The 23,924-nt window shown below is 30.5% G+C and overlaps 3 protein-coding genes and 1 long non-coding RNA gene across 4 annotated transcripts; all 4 read right to left on the reverse strand.

Annotated features, from left to right (window-relative positions):
* Nucleotides 1–183: 183 nt before the first annotated feature.
* On the reverse strand, nt 184–889 carry LOC131667553 (uncharacterized). Its single transcript, XR_009302203.1, has 3 exons — nt 757–889; nt 381–470; nt 184–221 (listed from the first exon to the last, which is right to left on the reverse strand). It is a non-coding gene; the product is annotated as an uncharacterized LOC131667553 (long non-coding RNA).
* Nucleotides 890–3,468: 2,579 nt separating this feature from the next.
* LOC131667552 (uncharacterized) lies at nt 3,469–5,515 on the reverse strand. Its single transcript, XM_058941039.1, has 3 exons — nt 5,414–5,515; nt 4,613–4,879; nt 3,469–4,151 (listed from the first exon to the last, which is right to left on the reverse strand). The coding sequence occupies exons 1-3, from the start codon at nt 5,426–5,428 to the stop codon at nt 3,621–3,623; spliced, it is 813 nt and encodes a 270-aa protein (XP_058797022.1). The 5' UTR covers nt 5,429–5,515; the 3' UTR covers nt 3,469–3,620.
* A 1,051-nt stretch (nt 5,516–6,566) lies between these two features.
* On the reverse strand, nt 6,567–9,125 carry LOC131667567 (mantle protein-like). The gene is made up of 3 exons (XM_058941062.1): nt 8,880–9,125; nt 8,260–8,541; nt 6,567–7,629 (listed from the first exon to the last, which is right to left on the reverse strand). The coding sequence occupies exons 1-3, from the start codon at nt 8,889–8,891 to the stop codon at nt 7,492–7,494; spliced, it is 432 nt and encodes a 143-aa protein (XP_058797045.1). The 5' UTR covers nt 8,892–9,125; the 3' UTR covers nt 6,567–7,491.
* Nucleotides 9,126–12,217: 3,092 nt separating this feature from the next.
* Nucleotides 12,218–21,750, reverse strand: LOC131667583 (titin-like). The gene is made up of 10 exons (XM_058941082.1): nt 21,739–21,750; nt 21,117–21,528; nt 20,316–20,621; nt 17,886–18,038; nt 17,164–17,298; nt 16,987–17,096; nt 16,707–16,880; nt 13,785–13,908; nt 13,517–13,686; nt 12,218–12,358 (listed from the first exon to the last, which is right to left on the reverse strand). Exons 1-10 carry the CDS (start codon nt 21,748–21,750, stop codon nt 12,218–12,220), a joined length of 1,737 nt encoding a protein of 578 aa, XP_058797065.1.
* Nucleotides 21,751–23,924: the final 2,174 nt, after the last annotated feature.

Raw genomic sequence — 23,924 nt, forward strand, 5'->3', positions numbered from 1 at the left:
ATATTGAATATCGTTATGAATACGCGCGGCTCGAAAAATATACGCTCTTTTTTACTAGTAGTAATGAATAGACAGAAACATTGAAAAGAAATATTTTTATATATCGTGAAAAAATTTATTAAATAAGAAATTTAATTTTTTTTTCTTACCGTAAATTAGACTAATATAATAATGCATATCTTCGGGATGATCAGTATCCAAAGACGGTTCTTGGTGATGATCTACAAATCATAACAACTGAAATTATATTATGCATGAAACTAATAATTTACTAACTGATTTGCATGAATTTTTTTTTATATATTGTCAATTACACATTTTGAATCATGCTATGTATCACTTTTATTTAAAAATTAGTCTATACTAAAATTAAACATTACCGTTTTCCACAGTAATTATTTGTTCCAAATGTTGATGTTCATCAATTTCAGGAATCTCATCATACACCGAAGACTCATGGTCGTCTTGTTCTGAAAATTGTGACGAGACATATTTAAAAATTATTTTATTTCTGTTGATGAGGATGAAAAATTTCTATATGAAGAATTATTAATAAAATTGATCTATTCATAAAAAGGGTACTTCTAATTATAAAGCCTTCAAAAAACTTAGTGATATCAATAAATATTTAAAAAGCTTACTATCATGATTAGTTTCAGCAATTACATCAATAATAAATGGTTGTTCTTGAGTGTGATAATGATAGTGATGTTCATGATCCTCTGCGGAAATTGGCACTGAACCGTAATTTTCTACCTGCACATTTTGATAGCTTGTGGCGCCATAGCCATGATGTATAGAGTAGAAATAAGGAAATTCAGGAGCGCCTAGAGGTATCCTGGCAGCTTGGCACAGACTTGCCAGCGTCGTCGCCGCAAGACAAAACTTTGAGAAACAGTAGTGCAATATTATTGGTGTGTAATACGCGTGCGTGTACGCAGCAACTTTCGCAACGCGTGAGAAAAAAGAATACAAGGAGTGACAGCTTGTGTGGAAGAAAGATAGCGGTCTCTCGTTAGCAGCTCACTCAGTGCCTTTAAGGGGTATTGCTCATTATTATTTTTTTATACCATGAGTGTCTGTAACTGAAACTCTTAATTAACCTGACGAAATAATAGCACGTATCTGATAACAGTTCTGTATTTACTTTAATCATCGGGTGGAGTGAATTTTTTTAATTACTGTATTTTTTGTACAGAAATTTTTATATTTTCAAATGTACAAAATATTTTTCTGTAGCTTATTGATTTTGATTGAATTTATTTGTTTTTTCCTACGTTCACATACATTTAAAGGCAAAGAAATGTAATTAGATATTATTTTTTGAAAAATGTATCGGTGTACACACCGATTTTATTACAAACTATTTATGAATCCTTTCTTTTATTTAAAATTATTATATAATTTTCAATTTATGCTCTATTTAATTTATTATTGAAATATAAGCGATCAATTTTATTATAGGTATAGGTTTCTACAGTCAATGATTTCAAATATTTTTATAAGACTATACTCGTACATATGATGACCGTAAAATAAAGAAATTAAATTTATTGAAATTCTGTTTTACAAAAATTTTAATATCCCTTTAATCTGTAATGAGTACTCACTAATAAATGCATAACATTCACTTATTCTGACAAGTATTATAAGTAAAACTGGCTAAACGGAACACACTTTGACTGAAACATCTGTTCATGAGATCAACAGTTATATAGTGTGGTTAACCCGACCCTACCAAGTACCACCTTTTGTCTTTCATCAGGTCCTGGGAAGAACGAAAAAATGAAAGAGATTTTTCAACAATCGGGCATGGTAACACTGGCACGCATATTTTATGTGCAACTTACAGATCGCCTCGATGTGGATGGGAAAAATTTGCTTCATCTAGAACTAGATATCTTTCATCTTGCGTAACGTTGTCTATTATGATGTGTGTGTGTGTGTGTGTGTGTGTGTGTGTGTGTGATCATATATAATTTTATATGATACATTGTTTTGATAGGTTCATTTCTTCCTTTCCAGATCAATCATACAATTGCTTTGCGTCCGACGAAACTAGATTTCCATTAAAATGGATGGAACGGATAGCCGATGCTCAGCGGATCAGCTATCTGCTAATTAGTTCCGCGAACGGAAACTCATTTGTTTGTGTTCGAAGCTCGTGTGTTATATACGCGTCCTACTGGACGTTCGCGGTTGAACACGTGATTATTATTGAAATCTATGAGCCATTAATATCTTCCCGGATGCTACAATGAATAGAAAAAAGAAATGAGTAGTCCCATGTTAAAGTTGTAAGAGCATTATTCACTAGACTCACAATCTATATTTTAATCAAATCTAGGCATTATTTTTCTTGAAAAGTTGTTATTTATATATTTAAATTGTTAAAAGATAATATGTATACTGTGTTATTTATCTGTTGTGAATCATTAAAAAAATAACCAAAACGGATATATTTTCTAAATAACATTCGAAAACAGCATTAAAATTCATGAAATAAATAAAATCGAGTTATTTTATACAGTTTATAACATAATTTATCATAAATTTTTAACGTTACATTACACAACTACTTGATCTATTACACAGGTATATAAACATCACTATTTTTTATAATATTTCAACTATATAATATTTTCAATAGGTAATTGTAACATGACTTTGAAAATCAATGTAATAAAAAAATATAACATATAAATAGCATGGCTTATATTTTCATTTTTGCATTACGCGGGTGTAATAGTTACGTAAAACAATCAAGTGACTATTTTTATAATATTTAAAATATACCTTCTCGAATAGCGACTTTAAAAATTCAAACAATTTCCGTACTAAATTTGCATATGTGATAACATAATGCACATTAATTTTTGAATGGTAACTCACTATAAACGGCATAAATAATTATTCATATGGACCGAGTATAGCACCATACTTCTGTTATAAAATATGCAACTTATGAAATATATTTTTAAGATTGACAATTAAAATAGTTCATCTCAACGTATTCATTGGTGGTATAAATATATGCAAGGCGAAACATTATTGGAATATTACATTACTGGTTAAATTGGTTTTTAGTTCTTAAAAACCTAATAACACGTCATTTAACCTTTATAAATAAGATGATATTGAGTTATTGAATTATTCATTTAGAAACTCTATACAATAATATTTATTGACGAGAAACCGGATGCACAATAGATATGGAACAAAATTTATTTTATACTAGTATTAGTATGGATGCATCCGTGTGTATGTGTGTGCATGCTCGTGCGCGTGTATGTGATGCAGCACAATAACTATAAATAATTAGAAGAATTAGTTACATAGCTAATACTGACTGAAAATATCCAAAATTAAAATTGCATTTAATAAAAACGTTTTGAAAACTGTCTTAGTTTTTTGTAATTAAATAATGTAATTGAAATATATTCGGTATAATTTTAACTTTGGCTTTATTGTAACTTATTTATTTGCAATAAAAACATAAAATAGTAATTACAATTTAAAAAAATCATTTTTACATAGGTACAATTTTAATAAACAACGAACTAATGCCGTCGTGATAAATGATATTGTCTTATGTACTTCTGTGACCATGAACATTTCCACTAGTCACAGGGCTCTACATGTGGAAGATGGTGAACAGGGTGATGGAAAGATGCAGCATGATGATAAAGAGGTTTTGGATGATGGTATAGGGGCTTGACCACCTTCATAATTTGTGGCTGATGATGGTATTGATGATGGACAGGTTGTGGATGGTGAAAGTGTGGCTTGGCTACGTGAACAATCTGTGGTTGATGATGATATTGATGCTGTGGTGCATATACTACGCCAGTGTGGGAATGGCCATGTTGCCATGGTGGACAGTCTGGTTGGTGAACAACTGGTTTAACCCAGTCGTTATGAATGGGAACATGATACGAAGGTTTGTGATAATTAGGTGCATAAGAATATGAAGGTTTGTTCCAACCAGATTGCCAACCAGGTGACTGCCAACCTGGTGACTGCCAACCTGGTGACTGCCAACCTGGTGACTGCCAACCAGACGATTTCCAACCAGAAAGCCAACCTGGTGATTGCCAACCATGAGATGGTTTTGGCCATTCGTAATTTTGTTGCCAAGGATTATTCCATACCTTGAAATATTAAAAATTTTGTTAGAGGCGCCTTTCTTATTTTTCTTCAATAATACAATCACTAATATGAATTAAAGCGGTAAAAGACTTCATGAAAAAATTGAATTTAGAAGATTTTTATCTTAAAGAATTAAGAATAGTTGTGAAAATTTGTGGGGTAGAATATTCTATTGCTCGTTAAAAATCCTCTTTATCAATTATTACTAAAAGAAAGTAATTTTCAGTTTTTATATATTTTAATAATTTTTAGTTGATGACGTATTAATTTTGCTAAATTATTGTGAATTTGACTATTATTTGCCATTGGATGTGAAAAAACTCAAGTAGTTTAATTTGTCAAATAAAAAAAGTAACACATTACAAACAAAAATAAAGAATTTAACAAGAAATGGAAAAAAATCGAACATGTTTGCACAACATCGCTGTTAGCGTTAACTTATTAACATCATAAGTATACACACCGAATTAGATTTTATAACTGAAACTGCAGGCTTAGGTACGTAATGAGGCTGTATAAAATTGACTTTATGATGAACAGGCATTTGCCATCCGTGTTGATAATGTGGCCAATGCGGCGGACAAGGAGTTGGATGAGCAGGCCAAGAATATCTTTTTGATTTAACTGATGCAGATGTGTCGTCAATTTTTTCCGCTACTTCATCCTTGGAGATTTCTACCTTCATCTCTGGGTCTGAATAGACGCTCGAGAGACAAAGAAGAAATATTATCTAAAATACAAAAATTATCATCATGAAACAAAAGATTATTCAAATCATTTTTTTTCTTATTATTCTATAACTAAATTTAACCACATTTTATTATATACCTATTGTAAATATATTAAGTATCTATTATTTTTTAATTCATGTATTAAATTATAAGCATCATAAAAATAGAAATTACGATTTATAACTTTTTGTAGAACAGACTGTATTTGCTCAACTATTTAAGAGGATTTGAAAATAAACGTAATTAAGAGGGTCCTTGAAAAAGTTTAAGCTTTAAGTAGTTTCTACATAACGTATAGATTAAATATTTATAGACAATACGTTTTGTAATACTTTTAAAGAACTAGATATAATGAGTTTATAATATGAATTATTCACAATCTTTTATTGATTTTGAAAAATAAAACAATGAAATATTCCAATCAAATTTTTTTCACAAGCTGCAAGTTAGCATGAAATGTCACAAGTCTCGTTTACTGAATAGAGCCTACTTGAATAATTTCAAAGTCAAAGCAAACGTTAAATGCCACTTACGAGCGACTTAGCCATGTTTAAAAATTCTCTTTTGTAGCCCAGGATGAAAGCTCGCAAATGATATATTGCTAGTTAAAGAAGCGCAATAAAAACAGAATGAGAAAGAGAGGGGGAGGGGTAAGAGAGAGAGAGAGAGAGAGAGAAAGAGAGAGAGATTAACGCCGCTTGGCGACCACGTCGGCAGCTTGGGCGAAAACTAGAGACCCGCTCAATGCACTGCTCGGTTTTATAAACTTTTGCCCCAGTTGCAGGCCTTGCAAGCAAGTTTTCCTTAAGTAAACTAAATGCGCAGAGCCGATGAAAAGAGAGTGACGGAGAATGAAAAATGTAGCGAACGTCCGTTTGAGATTCCCTTAAGCGGTGCAAAAAGCAGCAGTCGCTGGCATTGCGCGCTCGACGCTGGCGCAATCTGCACGTTTCGCCCAGATATTTCCTGAATGAATGCCTGACCACAAGCAAGACGGGGCGTCAAATAGCTCGACTGAAAATCATACCTATCAGTACAAATTTTTAAAAATGTTTTGATGTTTCAATAGTAAAGCCAACCTATTCGTTTTAACAATTCATTGTCAAAATCCCCTTGCAGTTGTTACATCTTCTATATCTTAAACAAATGTTTGCTATCATACTGGTGCTTACGTATATTACTGGTAAAAGTGAAATACATTTCTTTAAAAAAATATAATCTGCATCTTACTCAATGTAATATGAATATGTAAGTATATAAAATTATACAATATTATAGTATTACAATTTTAGCCCGATATATTAATTCTTCAATTATGCGATATCGAGCATAAGCAGAATGAATAAATCTGACTTTGGTACGTTTAGAATTCCAAATTTTTTTAAGTAGATATAGTTGGTATAAAATTTAAATCTACCATAAGGTAGTATTTAATTTAGAATTAGAGGGTTTTAGATTATTTTTTTAATGACCGTTCAATCAATACAAACATTTAATCGATATAATTATCACCGATTTTGTAGTTGATATAAATATTGATTTTTGAATAGATAGTTTTCATACTTTTCATGACCTTTATGGAAAAATATGTAAAAATAGTTGTTGGAAAATGTAGTTTGAAAAGGTAAACATACTTTTTGAATGACAATCAATTAAAAATACTTGTAATTTAGTAAAATTTTATTGTTTTGAAATTAATTTATAACCACGACTTAATCGTTTTATAATACGTTCACAGTGAAACTATAGTGACGAGACTGATATGAATTCAAAAAATTGCGATATTAAGGAAGAATAAGCCAGTGTTATCATTAGAGCACAGTTATATCGAAAATTGTTCAAACGTCTAAAATAGCATTGGCGCAAGCTGAAACTGTAACGCTGCAACGCTGAAGCTCCAATGTTGCAAGCCTAACGCTAAAGTTCCGATGTTGGAGTTGCAGTGCTATTTTAGACGTTTGAACAATTTCCGGTATATGCATGCTCCAACACTAAGGCTGGCTTACTCCTCCTTTTCATCGCAGTCGTTTAAGCTCATGTCAATCTTTATCATTAGAGTATCTAATGATAAAGAATATCATTAGATCAAGCGTATCACCGTGATCACACTAATACGCTTGTTTTTTATACAAATCCGACAATATTTTTATTTAATAATACGAGTATATGCAATTTAATATGACTATGTTCTTGAATATGCTTTTATTTTTATGATTTTTTAGTCAAATAAAGAATTTATTACAAAAAAGTATACTTTTTCAATATATTTTTAACGATAATTCAAAGTTGTCCCAAATATGCACTTGTTTCACACGATACATTTATAAAAATGAAATTAGATATCAGAAGCAAATATGTAGATTGCACATTCTCAAATTTATAATCAATTTTTTAGTATGTAAAATAACAAGTCATAAAAAAAAAATATTCTATGTTATAAGTAACAAAAGTTTAATAAATATTGGACATTTTTATATGTAAAATAACAAAATATATTACAGCCATTTTGTACGGTTATTTTCAGGAGTACGAATTAATATTAAACACTATAAAATTACATTTATTACAAGTAAACTAGATCCTATTTCTATTTATTCTGTGTAATAAAAGGTTATCGATCCCAATCTTTACTTTCATGATGAAATACGTGTTTATAAACAGGTACGTGCACTGGATAAGGTTTAGGAATTGGCACTGGATAGTGTTTTTCCACTGTCACAGCATATGGTTTTTCAATGACATATGGTACCTACAAGAAACAAAATTTAATAATCAATATTAAGGTTTAAACAATATTTTAGAAGGAGATTCTCAGACGTTCAGGCGAAAAATTTTAGTGAAAACAAAAAAATGTTTAAATAATATCTGTATTTTAGGGCTTCATCTTATATACCTATATTCAAAAAATAAAGTGAAAATAATATTGAAGTCTTCAAAAGATTGCCGTTTAAAAATTTATGAATAATATATTCAGTAAAATGGTTTTATTAATAAATTAATTTACTGTTTAGTCAAATGTTAATTTTGTCAAACTCTTGAAGGGTTCTAACAAATTTTTTAAATGGTGGATTTGATCTCAGCTTTCTATCTTTAATCTTTAAATTGCAATAGAGCTATTCATTGAAGAGCATTTAAGCTTATGGAGTAACTTAATTTGTCAATATATATAATACAAGCCCCATAAATCTCAATAAAATCACTATAATATGAAACCCTGAAACTTAAGTATTTTTATTTTATAACAGAGTTCACATCATCTTTTAAGTTGAAAGATGTGAAGTATTTTCGTAAAAATAAGTGTATCGAAAGTAAAATTTATTTGAATTAATTTTACTTGTAAAAGTGGATTGCATAATTTAAGTACTGATATGAAAAGTACCTTTTTTTCGATTATATATGGTTCAGGTTTTTCTACGGGAATTTCGACGTGTTTCACAACTTCGACTGGAACTGGGTGCGGAACTGGTACCTGGACTTGATATGGCTGAGGAATTGGTACCTTAATCTGTTGAGTCACCGATACTGGGATAGGATGTGGTATAGGAATAGCATACTTTTTGTATATTGGAATCTCTACAGGTCGGTGAGTTTCATGGTATGTTGACCTTCCATGACCTTCCTCGTAAATTGCTAGTGCAGCCCCTAAGACTGCTGCTATAATCTGTACAAATATAATCGTTTGAGTTAAAACTCTATTATACAATTCCAAAACATTCAAGAAATTATAAAAGATATCAAATAGCTACAATTCTTGACACATTCAAATTTGTAAAGAAATTGTTATAAATTAATTGTGCCTTTGTAAGCGAAAAATGTTTTTGAAAATAGAAAAATAAAAATTTGAAAATAATTATTTACATTGAACAATGATAACGTTATATTACAAAAGAATGAACAATAATTCGTTTACCATACTAATATGATATAAGTGTCACGTGGTATTGAAACAAATGAAATTATTTATATTTCATGCTCAAAGGTATCAATAATACAACTCACGAGAATTTTCATCGTTGTGGATTAAGCGATAACTGTTGGATCGCTGAATTAATCCGCTTGAACCGCATTCAAATGTACGCTAGTAGCACCGTCGCAAAGTTCTCTACAGCTATGACGCTCTCAAAGTCACGGTCAAGTGCTTTATATAGCCGATGCTGAACTTTCTCCCTTCTTCTATCTCTTATAAAAGAACTGCAGACGATTGCGACGCTCTCATGCTTGTTGTTTGCCTCGGCTGAGGCTAACGTACGCCGACGTAATGAAACCAATATTGCGGCGCAAGCTTCTATTACGCCGAAGCACTGAATTCGCGTTGCTGTTAAGATAAACGTTTTCTTCAAATGAGTAGGACTCTGCGAGTTCCGCTACAAACCAACCACACGGAAGAGTTTCTCTTCTGCTATTTCAATGATTCGCATAGCGTCAAAATTTCCACTAATCATTATATTTACACTTATGTTTTTGAAGTCGTGGCACTTTCATTGCGGTACTTATCTCGAATATAACACACATGAATTATCACGCGTCCATAGGCTTTTGCTCTGAGTAATAAATATGTACTTCGTGAGTAAGGTTGTCAACCCAATACAAGTGCGCTGTGTGTATTCTTAATTGTCTCATTAGACATAGTACGTTTTACTGAAATTGAAAACATTCTTTTATTCGTATTGATCATCATTTTCTTGAGTCGATATGAACAATAAAATTTCTATTGTTCTATATGTATTTTAAACATTTTAGATTTCAATCCAGATCTTTTTGTAGATATGAAATTTCCTAAGTGAATTGAAATACTTCTGCTGGATTAGAACAACATGGCAAAAGTTTTTCCTGGAAACTGAAGTCGTTAGAGTCAAATTATAAAGCAACTAGCAAATACCAACGAGTCTCCGAATCGGCTGCAGGTGCGCAGCCTAGAATTCACGAAACATCTAATCGTTATCCCTAAACTGGAGCCGTGAGCGTCAATGTTCAATGCCGCAGTGTTCGTGATGAAATCTATCCGCGACACTGCGCTTCACCGTAAAGAGTCTTCGGTGCAGCGTTATAGCATCCTTGCGTCACCGCAAGCTGCCCCTTAGCCATTGGGCTTGGCCGAACCTTGAGATTTGAATTGCCATAACAGTCGTCAAAATAGCCAAACGGTGAAAGTGTAGAGTTGCTGCCACGGTGCGCGAGTTCGCGGGTAAAAGTTGTTGGCTTGCTATTATGGCTGATTATGGCGAATCGAGATCACGAGCGAATGGGCGTTTCATGTATGTTGCGAGAAAACTCGGACAGAGAGTCGGTTACATTTATACACTGAGAAACAATAGTTCGCTTATAAGGAGATAAAAATTGAGATTTATTGAACTGGTGACAACATCATTCTGGAGAAAGTGAGAAGAGAATTGTAGTTTTGCGGTTTTCAAAAAATACTGGCATTGCTATATTTTTGAACGGGACTAGAACCTCTACAATTTGGAATTTAATACGGAAATTGCGAATCCTTTCGAATAATTATATTTCGTTATTTCCACGTTTGTAGCAATAACAAAATAATTGAAATTAACAGATATGCAGAGTGTTAAACGAGTGTGCGATTTAATAAATATAAAAATAATTGCACTTGTAATTGTGACGTAATGCGTATAGATGACATCCTGTATCTATGTTAATTTTAGTTAAATCAGACGGCGAGAAAATCACGTGTTAAGTAGTTTATTATTCTCTACAAAGTATATATCTGTGGTGTCCCTAAAAAACTAGCTAAGTTGTTTTCTTTTAGTGATTTCAAGTTATTCAAGTAAATATTTAAATAAATAACGGAATTCAGCAAACTTCTTCTGATAATCGATGTTGAGCTAAAATGATCAAAGTATGAGACCAATATAAATAGTACATCTAAAATAAAAATCTTTTTTTTTAATTTTACTAGTATAACAGAGTTTTTTTGGCATAGTTGATCGAAATATATAATAAAAACATATAGTATGATCATAATTAGCACTAAGTAATAATATTATATCAATAAATACTTTATAATGGACACATTTAGAATTTGAATTAAGCAAAATTTTTGTGAAAAACAACTAGACCGATTATATATCGTGAACATTAAGAGATTTAATTTAATTCTGATTTTTGGCACATGATATTTTCAAAAACTTTATTCAAATAGTAAGAATACTCAAGTTTCATAAAATTTGTACATAACTGGTTCTGCTGCGATGCTATTAATATAATATAATGGAGTTTTTGGTGCAAATTTGCTATTTTCTCAAGCGCTATTTTTAATTAATATTAAATCAATTATTATAAAATCGCAATATTATCTATGCAAAATCATTTAAAAATATTTGTAAGTCTTATCCTATTAATAAATAAAAAATCGAAATATACGTAAAATAGTACAAACTATATATACTTGTGGTCTTGGCCATACTATCAGAAATTGATTTTTACTGATAATACTTATTTCGAATAATAAAGTTATATAAAATCTCTAACCTTAAATCTCTTTACTTAGAAACTACACAGGAATTTAATTTAAGCACATTCTATAGAAATTTAATACTTATAGTAATACAATATAACAAACACATATAACAATACGTAAAAAACACATAAGATACCCAATATTGCTATAATAACACTAATAATCTTTTTTAATGAAAGTTTAAAAACAAAGAATATTGCTTATTCAAAAAATGAACAATGAAAACTATATACTCTTACGTTGAAATATATTTAATTTTTCAGGGAATAATAATGAAATCAGTCCATTAAACGTTAGAAACAGATTTTTATTTTTTATATATTTGAATATATTTAATTTAGTTATATTAAAAAATAAAAAAATTTTCATTCATCTGATAGAATCGAGCAATGATATGGAATAACAATTATGTCCAAGGTGGTTTGTAAAAAATGAATTACTTATTTCACTACACTAACGAGTTACTTAATGAGTTTGAATAAAATGAAATGCTTTCAGTCGTACTACATTATTATACAAGGAAAAATCACACATAGCATAAAGATAATAGAAAATAAAACCTTTTTATCATTGTATATCGACTATGAATTGAGGTTCACGTATTTATTGTATACGTGTGATATAGGTAATAGTTACGTACTGCATTAATAATAAACTTATGTTCTATCAACTAATAATATTATATACATAAAATGAAAGTTTCTGCCTTATAATAAAAATATTACCGGTAGGAATATATATATATATATATATATATATATATATATATATATAAATAGATTTAAATGTCTATTCCATTGACTATGAACTGTTTCTATATCAAAGTCATCGAGGAATTAAAAATACACGAATGTGCATGTCAGTGCCAGCCTTTCCCTTTCGACGAGTGTACAATGACGTGCTTATAGATAGGAACGTGAACTGGGTACGGCTTGGCTACCGGTACTGGAAACTTTTTCTCCACATAAACTGGATAAGGTTTTTCCACGACGAACGGCACCTGAAAACAAGAATAATCACCCCCACATTAGCAAACTTATACAATATACCGATCGCTTCCTGCAAAAGCCGGCCTTTCTTATGTCGTCGCCTTTCCCATCCATCCGAGTTTTGCCCAGATTGGCCTATTTAACTGTATTTTCAAAGCCTGCGCGCCTCTGTCCGAACTACCACCGACGCCGAAGTGGTTGCCTGTAGTTTAGGCGAACTTTTTCTCGGCGTCTGTTTTGTATCCTGAACTTTTTCAATTCCCGTGATAGTCGCTACATTGTTTACGCTCTAGAGGTAAATGACCAAACTCAGCGTTTCAATTATAACATTTTTGTTGTTTTACGATCCCCTATATATCTTTGTTATTTCAGCGAATTTATTCATTTGTTCATGCTGAGAAAGTGTACAAGTATATATGCTCAGTTGGTGTTATTTTCACACACTTCGAACCAGTAGTTTCAAATTTGTATTCTAACTACAATCATATATAACATGAATTATCAAATAGGAATTTTCAAGATCTTTGATAGTTTCAATGAAATCTGTTATAAATTATTCTGTGATAAAAAACGCGTTTTTGTCATGATTTTAAAAGTATTGTTAGTAAAAGAATACAAATCATCTGTAGACAGTTATTGGTGTAATACTATTGAAAAATTGTATATAGGGAATGTGAATAGATTAGAGTTATTCACCTATCTTGAGTAAATCTTATTTACGCACTTGAAAGCAACCACCAATATTAATTAGTCCGTACTCAACTACTCAAACTAAACCAATTCTAGAATACACGTACTGCATTATATGAATGTAGATTGTTTAAAAGACATTTATAATGTTTATAATGTCAACTTGCATATGACAAAAAGTCATTATCTACGATGATACAAAAAGGCCTTTTGAGAGTAAGTGGATTGTGATCTTGAGAGATCCTCTTTTTTATCAATAAGATATCCTTTTGTGACGAAAGGATTTATTTCTTAAAATGATAATTCCTCGAATCTGAGAGTAATCTTTAGTAATGAGAGGAATTCACTTGCTACCTATTTTAAGAGTTATTTTTTTTCAAGGTAAGAGTTATCCTCTTATTACAAAAAGATGTAATTTTCGATGTTTTAAGATTCATATCAGGGTATTCAGAATGATAATTATTAATTATCGCACTCACCTGTTTTTCTACGACATAAGGTTCTAGCTTTTCAATTGGAATTTCAATGTGTTTGATAACTTCGACCGGTTGAGGATGTGGAATTTTCAGCGGTACTTGATATGGTTGCGGAATTGGTATTTTTATTTCTTGAGGCACTTTAACAGGTACGGGATGAGGTATTGGAATCGCTAAGATAAACAAATTATGTAAAAATAATTATTATGTTGATATTTAGTTGAAAGTTTCAATCTTAAATAGTATTATACATTGTGTATTATTGTCTTACCGAATTTTTTATATATGGGTATTTCAACCTTATGTGTTTTTTCTTCGTAAGTATGATGCCCGTGGTCTCCGTAGTCACTGGCAGATACTATAGAGATACATAACCCTGTACTCAGTATCAATATCTAAACACAAAAATTCTATTAAAAAATTTAATTAGAAGAAATTATATCATTTGTATAATCTTTGAAGATGGTGTTGAAGTTGTTGATAAAAAATGTTATTCTTCAATAAAATATGAGATAATTAAGAATTTCCGATTATCATTTTGCCATTTGGCTTTGAATTCATTTAACAAATAATAGTCTTTTATTTGTCCAATTCATATCCATTTTGCACCTAGTAAAATAATAATGGAATTGCATTGTAACGAGAAATATTTAATTAATCAGTAAATTGATATGCAGCTAAACTTTTCACTGTTTCTTACAATTTTAAGCATGTTGCAAAGTTTTTTCTTGTTTCACGATACAGAAGAACCCACAAAAGTTTGAATGTCGTCAGTCATGCTACGTTCTAAGCTTATATACTTTCGTTGTATCCGCCACCTTTCTCTCGTATCTGCTCTTGTAATCTTGCTCCCTTCTCCAATTATTTCTTCAATTGTCCATCGCGGAAGGTAGAGCAGATACGGAAACTACTCTCAAGTTGTTGTAACTGCAGACTACTTTTCCATAGTCATTAAGAACTACTAATAATCTAAATAATTATTCATCGACCATTCCACTGTAAATATGGATTTTTAGACCCTTCAATATAATTAAAGTATTTCTAAAGTTTTATTCAATTATTTGTATATTTATACGAATTTCATGCATAAAAAAGAAACTTGTTTACTTTATAAAACTTTACTCCGCATGCTTAACAAATTAGTTGCTGAATCGTATATAATAAAAAATAATAATAAATATTAAAGAGAATATTAATCGGTAGAATTGATCACCAGAGTTAATTTTTCTACATACCTTACAATACTTTCCAAAAAATACTACATTATATATGAATATTAATGGCAGAAATTCAAACAATTTTCTTACTAGACAAAAAATTGCCTTATTCAAGAAGTAGATTCAAATTTTTTTATTTCGCCTCAGAAAAATATAAAATTGGAATTTGTAGAACTTCTGTCCATGTTGTTAAGCGTTTAACATTTAGTGAAAGTCTTTTATTGAGCTTTGTTGTAACGTGTTCTGAGTAAGTAAAAATTCCCATACTTTTCTAACATTGTTAGAAACTAGTTTCTACCAAAGAGCAGTTATAATCTCTCATCTTGTCATATCCGTTAAAAAGAATTACTAATTTCTTTAGTTATGACATTTTTTTCTAGCTATCTCTAAAATTGATTCACTGATGATATAAGATTTTATCATCACGTGTGCAAATATTCTTAAAGGCAATATTAAAAACATTTAATAATTTAGAAATAACTTTGGTTATAAGAAAGCTAATAATCGAGAAAAATTCCAATTGGTATATTGTTTCAATCATAATTGAGCATCGGAAGTTCTATCGGTTGAATAATAGTCAAGGTAGTATTTAAATATGTTGAAGGAATACGATATGCTCAGTGTAAAAGTGTTTAAAGCAATCATTCCTTTATCTTTTTCTCTCTAGGAGTCTTTCATCGCTTCTATTACTACCGTGCTCTTATCAAATTTATAGGTTTTTGCAATTTATTTGTTTCTTGTACGCCAACATTAATTGTGATTAGTTATATTTATTGATAGCTAAATATCATTAATATAACGACCTCCACTAAACATTAAGTCTAACGGTTGGATTATAACCTCACCAATAACTTTCGTATTAATAAAGGATTGTTATTCCGCATTGAGCTTTTGACAATTTTATTTTTAGATAGAGCTTATTATTTTTATAAAAAAATTATCAAAAAATTATCTAATATGTATTATCTGCACTCTGAAAGCAAAAGTATATTTTCAACTAAAAAATTGAACTTATAAAATTTAATTCATTGATTAGATTATTTATATACCAAAATATTTGGTATATGTAAAAATTAATGCATAATTAATAATAAATAAATAATTAATTATCATAAATAATAAATTAATTATCAAGAATTATAAGTTAGTAGAATTTATTTATTTGCACTAATTTGAATTAAATATGTTGGATTAAGTAACACATTATTCTAAGTTATGACTTTATTTACATAAATGAATAATTGCTGTAATAAAAAAGTTCTTTTTCCGGTATGTAGCACAAGTGTTAGTTTAGATATTTTAGGCTATTATAAGATATAGCATGAGTGTAATAACATTTTTTTTCTGTTTTTATTGCACCAAGCTTATTTACGATCTGTCTTATACTTTATAACAATAAGTAAATGTTATTATTATAAGAGATATGTACATGAGATTCGGAAGAATACTCCAGTTAATATTCTGTCTGTTTTAGAATGTGAAAAATAGATTAGGGGTTATTTATGCATTCATTAGTTGATGTTTTTTAAGTCTGGTGTTTTTGATAGATGTCTTGAAAAGTTTGCTGATAAGTTTATTTAGGTGATTTTGTAATCTGTTGGTTTTCTTGTTTTTTTTATTACAATTACTATCATGATAAAAGATGTAATTATATCTGAATCATTCAGTGTTACGTTTTGTCTTTAGCGATATTGTCAATATTTTGACTTCATTAGGTATTCAAAATATTTATCTTTTATTCAAGATTATTATAATTTTGTTTTAATATACAAAATAATCTAATTAAATATTAAAATTTAATAAATCTATGCGTTTATTAAATTTTCTGAAATATTATGTAATACATAGATAATTTAACAATAATTATATTTTAGTTATCTTATCGAATTATAATAATTTTTTATGACAAATAAAAGAAATGGAGGCTTATTGCATAATATCGTCTTCATATAATAGGCTTCATCGTTTCAGTAAACTCTATGATGTATAGTTTTATATACTGGTATTTTAATAGGAACTTTTTTTTCAACGAATAATGGAACGTGTTTTACAACTTCAAATGGTACTGGCTTCTCAACAGGTACCGGGACAATTTTTTCAACTGGCGTTGGAACTTTTTTCTCAACAGTTTTTACAATTGTTTTAATAACCTAAAATTCAATATTTTTTAAATCTCAAAATATATTCATATATTTGACAAAAGAAACATTTTATATTACTACTTAAAATCTATTATAAAATATTTAAATAAATTACCTCATACGGTACCGGATGCAACATTGGAACTAACAATGGATAAGGTTGCGTTATTTGATCTATTTTTGGGTATGGAATTTCTATCTTATAATCTTTATATACTGGATGTCCTATAGATTTAAAAGTTATTACATTAGTTAGCAGTAATTTTTTATAAACAAGAATTTTCAAACATGCCTATTTCTGTTATAACTGGTTTCACTAATCCCTTAAAATCTTTGCCAATAAGAACATCAGTCAACCACGAATCAAGTCCATGCAATGAATGCTTTTCATCTGATGAGTCGTTAATATGATTGACACCACGTGGATCTGTGAGCAAAATAACATATTTTTCATTATTTACTGAACGCTTAAGAAAGCTCTATAGATTGCAAATATGTTTAAAACATAGAAAAATGTTTCCTTTTTTTTGTAAAAAGCAATGTTATTATAATGTTATTTTATTCAAGATCATAAATAAAAAATATATAATATCTTCAACAAGTATTTAGACGGTAAACGGTCTCAATAATTTTTACAATTAATTACTGCTTGAAATAACTATTATAAAAACGAATTTGGAGCTTTCATTGACAATGCTATAAATATCTTTTTCGCAAATGAATGTCAAGATCACACCTTTGTTACTAATTTTTGGCTATCATGCTCAAAAATACATTTCATGATCCATGCAGAATTGCTTTATTTTCATAAAGCTTTGCAATACTAACAAAAAGAAATCCATCCTACGCTCATTATGAAATACAATTTAATGATTTAAAATAAAAAAAGCAATATAAATTTCAACGTTTTATTGTTGTAATAGAAAAGATATTTTTATTGTAGTTATTAATGATTTGCATCTGAAACAAATATTTAAAATGAAAAGATTTTTCTATAAAAAAATATTTTCTTACCATAGTAATCCCAACTAGTCGCAGAGTTTTTCGAATCAGCATCGTACGTAACATCAGCCAATTGTAAACCATTATCATGATTAGCCAACTCTTCGTCTAACCTTCTCTCACCAAAAAAGTACTCTCTACCAATTATTGAACTACCATTCAATCCTTTCGTTTGACAAATTTGACCTATACTAATGATTAACAGCTAGAAAATTGAAGGTGAAGATTTTATTGAAAAACGTAGTTTTAGGTTCTAAGAAATGCTTGTCTATCGATAATTGATATCTCAGAAAGAAATGAAAAAAAATTAATTAAAAGATATAATTAATATAGTACTTTCTAAAGAAATGTGTTATTTTACTTGCCGTGAGAATCATTTTAAAGTGTACTCATGCGAATGAGACGCCGAAATAACTGGCGCTGTTCTGAATATATCTGTTTATATATCTGATTGCAAATGGGGCAGACACCCCACTCTAGAGGTTCTAATAGTGCAGTGAACTTGTATTTTTAATTTCTTATCCACTTGTGATGGAAGTTACACATGGTTTTGTACATTAGGCACGTTGCAATCTTATTTCCATGAAGGCAGATTACTTAGAACTGAAAAAGCGGACGAAAAAGGCCAATTTGAGAAATAGCTCTATTAAACTTTCTCGTAATCATTGAAAGTCTTTTGCACCGTCAATAGCTTCAGTATATTATTAATTTTACCTGTTAATGTGTATGTTTCAATTATGGAATTACGTATAAGAATTTTCCAAATTCAACGTGATTTAATTACAATGAAAGTATAATTAAGTCTTATAATTAATTAATTCACACAGCAAATTGAAAATTGTGAAAAGAATATTCATAAAAGGTGAAAAATTTGGATGATAAAATTAATAAAATTTCACTTCTGTTATATTTTTCAAAGTTTTTTATTACACAGTATATACGGCAGTTTTATGGTCGATTAGCATGTTTCTCCAGTACGTTACTAGCTCTTACGCTCTCGATTATACCACAAAAGATCAACACTCTTAACCGATATATATCTCACCTAATGACCTAATTACAGTTTTATCTTATTCGACTAAAAACGTCACTTTCTACGGAGATTTTTCAATGTACTATTATTGAAAAATATAGTGAAAGTTGTACATATACAGAATTACGTTAGTATGCTCAGATAGAACCATGAAATCAATATTTTAGTTTAGTTACATGTTTACATCATTTACAATTAAAGAATAGATCATTACTGGGAAAATCAATAGTCCCTTTCTTATACTTTATGATTCTCCTATTTTAATTCCAAAAAGTGTTAAAACATGTTATAATTAAATGTATAACGATATTGATGCTATCAAAAATAAAAAAATGTGAATTACTTGAAGTTTTTATTAATATATTTATTTTTGAAGTATATTTTTATATATCTATTTCTACACAATACTTAGTTTGATTGACCTGAAGAGCTTATAATTAAAACTATTTTTGTATTAAACATACAGACTACTAGTGATTTGTATAAAAACTTATATCAGGTTTATAAATTATTCACTAGTAATTTTCACAATAAAAATATTTTACATATCTAGTTCAAACGCCTATATTAAAAGTTTGATTACGTGAAAAAAATTTTCAAAAGTAAAAATCAAAAGAAGATTTGCACATAGGATAATGCAAGAATAATATATTGGTCGTTGATTATAAAAGCTGCAGGCACTGAGTGTTAAGAAAGTTGTACCATATAAATGTTGTACAGATGACTAATCAATTATTCAGTCTTTTAAAGAAAAGTACATTTTTAATCATACAGATACACTTTCTCTGGTTATTGGACATTGATCTTTAGACGTATGTTTTCTCTTCTACTTTTATTACAAAAAGTCTTTTTTTACAAAAAGTGACAGCAGTAAAGGACTCATGAATTTACGTTGCCACTAAGCTGTATATACAAGTATATGGACAAAAAATCGATACATAAGTCAATCTATTAGATAGACGCAAAACCTATAAAATCATCATTTATCTTATCCCACTCGAACACTTTCTGGAAATTAGAAGTGGTACTCTCAAAGTAAAAACGTAAAATATATTCAATTACTGACATGATGAAAGTTACTTTTATCGATGATTCCATATATTTCATACGCTTGTTTTAATATAAAGGTATTGTAATATAAGATGGAAAAAGTTACAGATATTATTTAACTATTCAATATAAAAGTTTCTAACTTAATATTCAACAAAAATTGAAAATTTAATTTAATTGTTGATTTTATAACACTTTTAAAAATAGTTTATGAAAGAGATAACTTTATGAGTTCGACGCTCTAAAAACATCCGAATATGAAAGTTGACCAATTTTTCAGTCAATTACAGCCTTGACTTTCTCAAAATATATGAATTGTCCGCGTGCGACGCGCTAATAATCATGGCCGTGTCCATGACCATGACTGCTATGCCCTTTATCATGGTGATAAATTGTTTTGTATACAGGTATCTTAATAGGATAAGGTTTATACACGGGAACTGGAATGTGTTTTTCGATTTTTATCGGCACGGGCTTCTCTATTGGTACGGGAATGTGTTTTTCCACAGGATAGGGTACCTTCTTTTCAACTGGCACGGCAACTGTTTTTGTGATCTGAATTGGCACTGGTTGCGAGACAGGAACTGCTACTGGATAGGGTTGAGGTATTCCGACCGTTACTGGGTGTGGCACATTGATTTTTACTGGTTGAGGTACTGGTATTCCTGTCAAATGGATAAAGAAATATTTTTAATATTGTTTACATCAAAATCTGTATAGAATTATGCATATTATTGTTGGATTGATTAATAATGCGGATTGATTGATAAATTATATAGAACTTTTTTTTACAAAATATTATATAATAGACACTATTGAATACAAATCCATGCATTGATTTATAAAACATTTTAAATGTTTCATTTTTTATCTTATAAAATTATATGTAAGGTGTAATATTTTCAATAATTCAACCAATAAATTAACATCTCTTTATCAAGAAATACATCATGGAAAATTCCAATCACAAAGTTGCAATCATCCATTAAGCGCAGCGAATCAATAGGCCGTGACGCGTCTCTTATTGCGCATTAGCAAATTGAGGGTACAAACACGTGTAAGTAGCGTGAAGAGAGGAAGGGAGGGAGAGAGAGAGAGAAACAGAGAGCTTTGATCCATTGGGCGAGAAAGCCAAAGGCAAGTAAATTCCTTTGAATTACCGATTTCCTTGTAGACAGGCACTGCGACTGGCTTGGTCACCTCGACGTGCTCGGACACAGGTACACTATGCACGTAATGGGGTTGCTGCTGGTGCTGCTGATCAAAACCATGTTCAAAGCCTGAGTAATCATATGGCTGATGCTGCTGCTGGTATTTATCAACAGATTCTTCGTCCTGGTGATTATCAAAACCATTGTAAGCTCCAATAAAGTCCGAATTGTCATAGCCCTGTTCTTCTGGTTGCGGTTGGGGCTGGTGGTGCTGTTGTTGGATATCTTGATCGGACCTTTCAATAGCTTGATGATACTGAGGTTGATGATGATGAAAGATCGGGAGATAGATTTGATTATCCCAATGGGGTACTATGATAGGATTAGCTGCTGCCTGTGATATTAGGCTAGTAATCAAGAGCTGTAAATTATTTTAATTACAAATTAGCTATTGGAAATTTTACTTAATAAATTGTTATTGTATAAATATTTCAGTAATTATAAAATGTTTAAGCAATTATAAATATTTAAGCAATTATAACTTTCAATCAATGACTTCATAAAAACATACAGCGTTATATGTTTTATGTAATTATGTAGTCAGAATAGTTGTCGAGAATGGTGCACTCACAAATCCAGCCATAATTGTCGAGATTCGCAAATGTAATATTCGGCTTGAGAACCGAAGCGACATTGATAAGTGTAAGTTGCCGTCTAGTACTCGAGTTTCCAAAGCCAGTGGCGACGTGACTGATGCATCTTCGAGCTATGTCACTGTTTAAATATACCACGCCACAAAAGGTTCCTCGCTCCCCCACCTTTCACTGTCAACCCACTGATATTGTTGTTCGCCAAAACCTTTCGCCGGGAATCCAAACGAGAGTGGTCAATTGTTCGTCGACACAATCGCCTTCATATATCGACGCGGAAAGTATCTTGCTAGGTTGCGTTCACGATTAATTACCCGTAAACCATAGATATATTCAGCGAAGAACGTAAGGAAATGACGAATGAGCTGTTTGCTTATTGACGGTATATCGGAAAATGAACAATACAGGCTTTCACTTTATGCACATTCTGATCACAAATCAATAGTCGATAAGGTAAATGAACTTTACCTCACATATTGTATCCAATTCAGGTCAATTTCGATTTTTATTACAGTGCTGCTCATATCATACCGCAAATCTTTTATGACATAACGAAGGCAAAGTATATTACATTGTTTCATTTGACAATTAGGAACAATAAATTCTTAAAAGTGTAACTTCACTTTTAAGATACTTAACTATTAAGTCTTCGCTAGTAACTGATAGAGCTGATATACATCAATAGATTGCTATGAACCTCGAGTTTCCCTTAAATCTTAGAAAGTTTGTTCTTTTAATATTCTACCATGTTATTTTCTTTTTATGCTTGAAAATACGATCTGTAGTAACATAAATACAAGCAATTTGAAAACGATATGGATACTGTACAATAGCGCACATTACTTGGCACGGTAATGATACTCTGCAAAAATACGTATTATTAAGCGAAACAGTGCTGATGTTTAGAGATATAGCTGATTTCTTGCGAATTCTAGTATAACACATCTTACACGTTAATTTTCCGTATCTCACTTTCACTTTTGTTTACTTATCACTTTGATTTCTGTTTTAACAAAAGAAGTGTTCACTTTCGATTTAAAATAGTCGAATATGTATATAGTCACGAAGTATTTTTATGGTTACCTATGTACATTAGTCTCGCTAAAATTACGAAAGCACGCATCCTTTACGTGCTGAAAAGTAAACGGATTAACAATGAAAATGTTTTGAGAAAGTGAAGAAAAGTAAAGGAAAAGAATAACGCAGAACATTAATTACATCAAAATCAATCGACGTCAAATTCAAAATACATCTACCACAAAAACAAAAGTTGAACTATGCGTACGAGGTATTGTGATAATACAGAGGGACTACGAAGTTGAAACCGTCATGGTAAAATGTCATACGCCTACGCACAAAGAAGCACGCTCACGCGGACAGTGGAATTGTAAGTGCACAGGTACCGTCGCCAACTGCCGCGCACTACGTAGCGAAATTAATGAGCCGCTAATTTCTTGTTTACACGCGGTGTAACAGCGTGGCAAAACTTTCGCCCTGACTCCTCGTTAACCTTGGACAATTATAATAATTCAAGTTCACCGTAACCGGCCGCGATGTGTAGAGAGCATAACGACGCCGCTACAAGAGCTTTTTATGATGCGACCAAAGAGGGAAAAAGAGAAGAGGCACGGGCGTTCACTTCTGTTATACTTTTAATTAATGAACGCCGACGCATTTAGACTCAATTAGGCGAGGAGTTTTCGTTGCGATCGCGCTGCAGATTAGCATCCGCTTGAGACCACTGCCAAGAACTGTCGGGATGAGCAAATAACTTCACTTTCCAACTATGCCTGTTTCAGGATATAGTTATTATTATCTCGTTAAGCTTAGATACTTGTGATTCGCTAAAGCCCTTTTATTGTGATACCATGCATAAAATTCGTCATACTTTTTACATTTCTTAAAAATTTTATTCTTATAACAATAAATATATTTGGACATGGATTTGGATAATTATTAATTTAATTTTTTTAATTCTAATTACGTTTGAAGAATAATATATTTAAAACGGGGAATGAAATGTTATTTTTTATTTATGCCTTAGATTTTGAACAATCACCATCAAAATGGTTCTTATTTAAAATTAATAATTAGCTAAATGAAATTTTATAAAGCAGAACATAATGTACTTTCTAGAAACTCTTGTGTGTTATTAAAAAATTTTAAA

Source organism: Phymastichus coffea, unplaced genomic scaffold (assembly GCF_024137745.1).
Source record: "Phymastichus coffea isolate CEN01 unplaced genomic scaffold, Cenicafe_Pcof_1.1 PCOF00068, whole genome shotgun sequence".
Taxonomy (NCBI): domain Eukaryota; kingdom Metazoa; phylum Arthropoda; class Insecta; order Hymenoptera; family Eulophidae; genus Phymastichus; species Phymastichus coffea.